General features: G+C 41.5%; 1 protein-coding gene across 1 annotated transcript in view; it reads right to left on the bottom strand.

The window, feature by feature from the left end:
- The window catches only part of myo7aa (myosin VIIAa), a 47807-nt gene extending 41911 nt beyond the window's left edge, over nt 1-5896 (bottom strand). The window contains exons 1-2 of the mRNA XM_020623569.1: nt 5830-5896; nt 3391-3458 (exon numbers count right to left, since the gene is read on the bottom strand). Coding sequence (XP_020479225.1) covers nt 3391-3408 — 18 coding nt within the window. The 5' untranslated portion in view covers nt 3409-3458; nt 5830-5896. The remainder of the gene's footprint in view (nt 1-3390; nt 3459-5829) is intronic.
- Between the last annotated feature and the right edge of the window lie 2457 nt (nt 5897-8353).

The raw sequence follows: 8353 nt of genomic DNA, 5'->3' as shown, positions 1-8353 counted from the left end.
GGACCCCAGGCTACAGACAGACATGACGGAGAAAAGCCTCAGGGTTGGTGTGGTGCTACTGTTGTATGACAGCAGTGATGTAATGTGTACGCTGTCCGTGGTGGACGGGTGTGTGTTCTCATCTCTTTCTTGAGGTAAATAATTCAGGCCAGACATGAGCAGGGTATTTGCTTACAGCCACTAATGTCACTGCTGTGTAGAAAGGTAACGAGCCACAAAGAGGACAGATAGAAAAAGAGCCTTCAGGGCGCCCCCACGTTTAGGGTTAAGACACAGACCGTGAACCACAACATAACCTGGTCCGGTCTGACTGGGAACATTTTCCCCCTCTCTCTCCTCAATTATTACTAATAAATACGTAGAACATTCCCCAAAAAACTATCCTCAAAATAGTTTTCCACAATGAAAGTTAACACCTCCACAAAAGACGTTATTACCCACACTGTGGCGGCAGAGGAAATGTTTTTACCAGTGTTTGTTTATTCACAGCAGAACTCAAAAAGTAAAGAATGCATTTTGATTAAATGTTTAGCAGAGGTAAGGTACAGCCCACAGAACAATCAGTTACGTTTTGGTGCTGATTTTTTAAAATAACTTCATCAGCATTGTGAAACAGAGCAAATCCATAGATTTCAGTCACGCTGAACACTCGATACAACTGCAGTACAGGCCTGTTAATGCTCTGTTTAAGTTCTACTCAGCTGCTCACCGGTAGGAACAATGGGATCTGAATCATATCTAAGAGCCGCTCTTTTATATTTGTGCCCAAATTTCACTGCCTGAGTTATAAACCTACTCCGTCAAGAGAAGGACAGAGAAAGATAGCAAGGAGTGGTGGTCGAGCAAGCTAGCATGTGAGTTAAGAGACGGAGGGGTGCTAGCAAAACAAACTCATTATGATGAGAAAACTATGGTGGGAATATTGCTTTTAGGTGTGATAGCATTATGGGGAAACTGAACTGCCCTGGCGGAGGTTTGCACCCTCTGAGTGTTTAGTGTTTCTGCAGGTGGCGCCCTTTAATGTACTGAACTTGAGCTGTCACGGCTCCTGGTAAATAAACTGTTCTCTCCCTGTTTCTCTCAAATATACCGTAAACGTGAAATGCATCATTGCCTGTTTATGGACATTTGATTTTCCTGAAAAGAGCCTGTGTTTAAACCAAATACATGAGAGGCATCAAAAACATCACCAATGCAACAACAGTGGCTTAAAAGCTTGTAGCTGAGTAACGACTAATCAATAGCAACTGATTATCGATTATTAAAATGCAGATTAACAGTATCTAACCATACTCATAATACTGTAGAACAACAAAAACATGCCCATAAACACAAGATACTTCTAGAGCCATTCCTAAAACCTTCCCCAATTTTGTTGTGGTTTCTGTCACCACTGGTTTCTATCCTATCAAGGTTTTTGTGTAATATTGCTTACACAGCATCACTCTTCAGGGGTTTTGCTTTATAACAGATGCAAAAGGATATTCATTATTTTAAAATGTGTGGCACCAGATCATGTGTGCTCATTACTGCAGCTTATCTGGTTACCCTCAGTGTGTACAAGGTTTACTATAGGTAATACAAGCTCTCTGCAGGGCATGTAGGTGTACTCTGCAGAGCACAGTGCACCAGTGCAGACTGCACAACATCTGTCTGCAGGTGAGAGAGGTTCTTCAGGTGTGGCTCTGCCCTCTGCTGGTGCTTATCTGCCATTTTATCACCAGGAAACAGCACCCTGCAGATAGACCAGTGCTGTGAAAATGAAACAGCCTCTGAGGGACAACTGAGACCAAGGCAGGAAACAGATTAATCCACTTTCATTAGAGTTAAGGCGTTTGAAGGCAGGGTGGCACAAAGCACTTATTAAGAGGCTGTATTACTGATAAAGGCACAGCAGTTCATTTGCATTTAGACTGATCGTTTAGACAAGTCAAAGGTCTCATGGTGAGATACTGTGACAAGTTAAGTGAGCTGGCATTTGTCACCCATAAAAACACAGACACATACACAGACTGTCTCTCTTTTCTGCTCCAGTGAACAAATAACACTAAAGTTTTGTCTCTGTTCTGCCTCCACAGAGGCCACGAAGCCCAGACACTGAGAAAATAGGGCTACAACATTACATTCATATTAGTTTGTGTTTTTTAAATACGCATCAGATAAAACTGACAAAACTGTCAGTCTCCTGTGTTCGGCAGCACATGTGCCTCTGACGTGAGTTTACCTCGATGAGGGCGGTACATCTGTAGCTGTGAAGGCAATCATTCGTGTCCCAGCCGTCCAGCGGCCAATCAGATCCCTTCCTGTTCATATTCATTGCCATGGTTACTGAACTGTACGTAGCTAATATCTAAACACCATACTGAACATGAAGAGGAGCGCAAGTAACTAAAACACGAGTGCTTCCTTCCTGGGCGTCTCAGCGGCTGATGTTCTTTTGTAAACCAGTGAAAACAGGTCTCCTGAACACAGGAGTGGGTTAAAAATCCACAGACTCATCTCAAAATACTGATGCTGTCCAATGCAAAATATCCAGGGCTCAGTGGTTTACAAATTAAAAAACAGAAAAGCTACAAACAAATCAAGATCATCTTCAGAAAAAGTCTTGTGCTGAAAACACTTCACTCCACATGAGCCACAAAAGTTTAGTTACCACAGAATTCCAAGATATAGGCCTACGCGTTATCCAATGTAAAATCAAAACCTATTCTTTAAGTTTAATTTTCACTTCCATGTCTTTTTACCAGTGGTGTGCAAAACTTTCCTCCTCTCAGGAAATAATATATGTTTTGCTGTTTGCTGAGTACAAACCCACAGAGGGAGGGTGAGAGCTGAGCATTGTGTAGTGTTGTGTAGTGTTGTGTAGCGTTGTGTAGCATTGTGTAGCGTTGTGTAGCGTTGTGTAGTGTTGTGTACGTCTGTGTTTGCAAAACTTTCCTCCTCTCAGGAAATAAAAATGTTTTGCTGTTGGCTGAGTACAAAGCCACAGAGGGAGGGTGAGAGCTGAGCGTTGTGTAGTGTTGTGTAGTGTTGTGTACGTCTGTTTTATTGGCTCGACCCATTTGGGCCTCCACAGCGGTGGGATGCTGTCAGAGCTGATGAGTTGGTCATAAAGGCTGACAAGTTTAGTGGCGCGTTAACTGGGCAGCAAAATGGCCGACACGGAGGCCAACGCACACACAAACTCAACCAGCCTGTTGTCTGCTCTACACTTGTTTGTGTGTCTGTGTGTGTTCAGTACAAAGAGAATTCACTGGAAACAATGCAGGTGATGAGTATCTGATCCTTAATGAGCACTTTTGCATAACAAGAGACAAACTTTATAAACCTGCATAAGTTCAGCTGTGTAATGCTGGTGTCAGGTGTGTGTGTGTGTGTGTGTGTGTTTACCTGCTGTAGAATGACCATGGTTCTGGTTCCTGTCCTTATGTCTGGACATCAGCGGCCAACTGCAGGCCCTGAGACAGACAGAACAAGGACATGTATTTATCAGGAAAATGGTTTGCTGTCTTTTCCTGCAGCCACACACTCAGACTCAGGCGCCGTGTTAACGATAAACACACTCAAAGGAGCAGCAGACCTGCTGAGCTTTAACTGTCTATGTTAACCAGTGGTGGAAAGTAACTAAGTACATTTACTCACGTACTGTACCAGTTTTGAGGCAGCTGTACTTTGAGTATTTTCATTTTCTGTTACTTAGAAATACATTGTGCTTTGCATTGACTACATTTATTTGATAAATTGAGTTACCAGTTACTTTTCAGAACATATTAGATAGTGAGGTTAATAGTTAAAATAGCTCTAGTTTTAGCAGCTGCAACATCAAATGTGATGTACACAACAACACATAAATAAAAACACCATGTAAAACAAGAAGAGCATTTAACTTCAGCCTGAGATGTCGCGCTGCATTTAACTCTCTCTCTCTCTCTCTCTCTCTCTCTCACACACACACACACACATAAACGCAGGCTCTATCAATATTTCAGCATCTAATGAACCCAGCAGAGGTCTGGAACAAAGCTTGTGTGCAGCCATGGCCTCTGTGTGTGTGTTTTCTACACATATCTGATTTTACACCTGTAGATTATGACTTAGAGCAAAAGATGAGCAGTGAAAGCAAAGCATCCTGCAGCAGAGACAGAATATTTGGAGAGAACAATAAAAAGTGAAGGAAGAAAACAGAAGACTGGTCAGAGGGAAAGAAAGAACAGAGGAAGAACAAGCAGGATACAGAGGAAAGAACAAGTGGGAATGGAGCAAGAAGAGGACATGATAAAGGGAAACAGGGAAGGAATTAAAGAAAGATGAAAAGTAGGAAGCAGAGGAAGATGAATGTAATGATGAAGAAAAACAGGGAGGGAAGGGCACAAGAGAGGAAAGGAAGGAAGGAAAGAAGGAAAACTGAGTAAAAAGAGGAATGGAGGAAGATGAGAGACAGGGGAAGCAAGAAAGAGGAGAGGTGGGTAAACAGAGACCAAAAGATAAAGATGAATGTTCACTGTAACCGTCTTTCTTTCCGTTTCTCTTTCTGCTCTTCGTCTCCGATCATCTGACTGAACTGTGTCTGAAATTCCATCAGCCAGATGACAAACTGACCACAGCTGAGAGCTGCAGAGACTCTACATCCCATTGTTACTGCAGTCATCAGGACCTCAAACTGATCAAACTGTGTCTCTGCACACCTGAGCATACAGCAGGTGCAAGCTACTCTACCTACTGTCTTTTTAGCTTAGAGCGTCTGGTGAGACCGACACCCTCAGCCGCTTCTACCCGCTCTTTACCCCTCTCATCACATCTTGTTTCAGCTTTAAGCCACTGATGTTGTGTTGTCAGTCATAATCTGCTCACATCAGCAGACTGTGTTGGCATGACCTCAGCTACACCCGCTAAAGAAAATGATATGGTACTGTATTCGTCAAGATAAGAGAACAGAAGGTTTGTGAATTCCCAGGGAGGAACCAGGAATCAAACCCAACATGCTGCACAGTCGGGTCAGAGGTCATCCATGAAATCAGACTGCGTTTAGGAATTTTACTAGGAATTTAAAGGTGTTTTAGTTTGCTGCAGGGTGCTGAAAGTAGACAGACGTGACAGGACAGTACAACAGTTTTACTAAAGTGTAGAAGAGCAAATCATCTAATACAGAAATACAGAATCCATCATTAACCTATTTTTCATCAAAACAGTCCTTGAAAAACAAAGAAAGAACAGCATAATTTCAGCAAGTGTTCTGAAATGAAACTCTGACCGACTTCTTTTTGTGTCCAAACTCAACCCTGACCATAAACCCTCAGATTTACTGACCCTCTCTTGTGTCCAAACTCAACCCTGACCATAAGTATGCAAAGTCAGAAATATACCTGTCCTGTGTTATTTTGGTGGAGTCATTGTTTTCATCAGTTTATATAATTCTGTGCAACAAGAATGTCATTTCTTATTCTCTCCTATATTACTAATCATTTCACAAACCCTCAGATTTACTGACCCTCTCCTGGAAACCACGGCTCTCTTCATAATCACATGAGGACTGGCAGCTGATTCATGCATTATTAACACTGAAGAATATGATACCACAAGCAAGTCACAACCTTACAAAACTGGCTTTAATAAGGAAACAGGCGTTGGCATCAATCTGAAAGACACCTGTGGCAATAATAGAAAGTTCTGCCATGAACACTACAACTCTTTAACAAAGTGTTGAATTAACCAACAGTAAACAGTTGGACCACAGTGCAAACATACACCATGGCCCTTTAAGACACACAGTAAGGAGGTTCTGCGTGAAGCCAACACGCCTCTATAAGCCTGCTGACTGATCATACTTACCCTTTCGTGACCCGATCTCTTCTTGTTCTTCTGTTTCTGTCCTTCCTTCTTTTCAGTTTTGGTCTCGCCACAGACGCCGTTCCTGGTGGATGGAGGGATGACGAACAGAAGAGAACGACACAGTAGTTACTTTCTTCAGAAGATGACAAGAAACCCGTTAGTCCCACAGTAGGAGCCAACAGAAGAAGAGTGGCACCTTCAGTTCTACCCTTTCCTCCTACCTCAGACCTTTTTTCCTAGATCTCCTTCTTCCTCCCTTTTCTCCCTCTCTCCTGGCAGATACAGTTCTTTCACTCTGTGTCTCTGTCCTCACTTCCAGTATTGAATTTGTAGAAAAGACTTTCCTCTCTCGTTGATGTCAAGGTACAGAGTGGTGTAGGGAGCGAATGACTCCCTCCCTCTTTGTGCCGGTATTAACAATGACACAGTGAGCTACTCCTTCGCTGACAGAGAGAGAGAGAGAGAGAGTCAGTGGGTGGTGATGAAGTGCAACACAGGGGAGGTCGTAATTAGACACAAGCACACATCTGTACCACTACTGTATCTTTGTGAGGACGCTTTGACATAATGCATTCCTAACCTAACCAACACAAAGCTCTAACCTACCTAAACCTATCTAACCCAACATAAACCAGATTCCACCCTGATCCCCGAAACCACTTGACGCCTCAGTGTGAAGGGGTGAGGACCGACTGAAACGTCTTTCTGTGGAATGAAGTTCACAATATATAGCTACACACAATCGGGGGCTTAAAAGCAAAGCTAAATCTGTCTATCTTAAACAATGCTTAGACCTTTTATAACTGATGTTTCTGGCCACTTTGATGCAACACAAACAAGTTATAAACACAATACTGACATCACCACCTGTTAAGCTGATACAAACATGTAGATCCAGTTGTGAGATGCGTCCCTCCTGCCGCCATAAGGCAGCGGGGTTCAGTTCAAAGAGCAGAAACCTAGATGATATGGTACAGTAACAATTTCTAACAATGTGTGTTATAAAATGTTACTGAAGCTTTAGGGGAAAAAAACTGGCTTAAATGTTTAGGTTTAGTATTTGATGTAATTCATCAGCCAAACAGGCGCAGTACAGTAGTGGGTTTCAGAAACTGGTTCATCATTAGAGCTAAGAAGCTTACTGATGTCAGGCGTTTTCACAGGGTTTCTGCAGTAATCACCAAGTTTGAACACTGAAATTGAATGACATTTATAATATTTATAGCCATAATATTGCCTACACCTGGTTGGACAAAATATGACCTTTGTAAAAAAGAAACACAAGACACTTTATTGCCTTTAAAGATCTTTATTTAGAACAGTGAGAGACCTGCTGGAGACAGGATACTATTAGCTTAGCTTAAAGCCTGGAAGCAGAGGAAAACAGCTACTGAAACGTTCTGCTTTATCAGTGAACATCACCACAAACTGGGTCAAATGAACTGAAATTCCTTCCCTAAACTACTGTGCAAACACTAAACACATTAATTCTGATTTTAACCCTGATTTAGTTACCCTACACCAACTTTAAAATAAAGCTAAACTTCCACCTGACCAGCCGTTTGACCTTCTGCTTGATTAAACGCCCCAGCAATCAATGACGTGGCTGGTTGTGGATTGATCAGTGATCTGATTTCCCACATTTGCTGTCAAACAATGCATTATGAACTGTGGCTGTGGTGAGCTCATCTTAATAGAACGGATCAGGGCTTTACATGTTTTGGCTACTGTAGTTTTGACTGATTCTGAGCTGCGTCTAACTTTCTGCCGTCCTCGACTTCCATCTGCAGCTTTAAATCCTTCCTTTTATCTTTTTGATTTCCTTTCAAAGCAGAACTGCATAAAGTAATGTGGACTCAATTCTGTCAACATTTTTGAGAAGGCTGCCTTGCTCTTCACTGCTTTAGAGCAAGGCAGTTGGACTAAAATGCTTATGGCCTATAGCATTAACAGTAATAAAACCTTGGAGAAAATGGTTAAATCATTAAGTGTGAATGTAAATGGACCAGTTCTCAACACCATGTAGTTTGTGTATATGTGTTGGAGAGGAACGGACGTCATTATCTTGAACTCAGTACATGAAGACATAAAATAAACAAGGACTTGTGCAAGTTTACTTGTTGACTTTGACCTTTAATACAACATATTGTAGTTAAAAAAGCTCATCCTACTTCCATTTTAATAAACTCATCAGCTGGATTCGTTTTCTCAGAACTGACACATTAGTTGTAAATGGCAGAGAGTTTTTATTGACTTCCAAACAAACCCCGAATACCACTTGGCACCAAATTATATCTGACTTTATACATAAATACAGCAGATTTATATTCTACTAAATCAAAAAATTTTAAAATTGAAAAGAGAAGACTAATAAAAAGATATATATTTCACTATGTGAAATTTATTATGCATTAACGTATCAAAATAAGCATTTGCACATGGATCTTCACTGTTTAGGATAAACAGGAAAGACTACCCTCAACGTGCCAGTATACAATATTTGTATGAAAAGATGTTACTGATT

The sequence above is a fragment of the Monopterus albus genome, unplaced genomic scaffold (genome assembly GCF_001952655.1).
Source record: "Monopterus albus unplaced genomic scaffold, M_albus_1.0 scaffold304.1, whole genome shotgun sequence".
Classification (NCBI taxonomy): Eukaryota; Metazoa; Chordata; class Actinopteri; order Synbranchiformes; family Synbranchidae; genus Monopterus; species Monopterus albus.
This window is presented reverse-complemented; position numbering and strand designations above follow the sequence as displayed.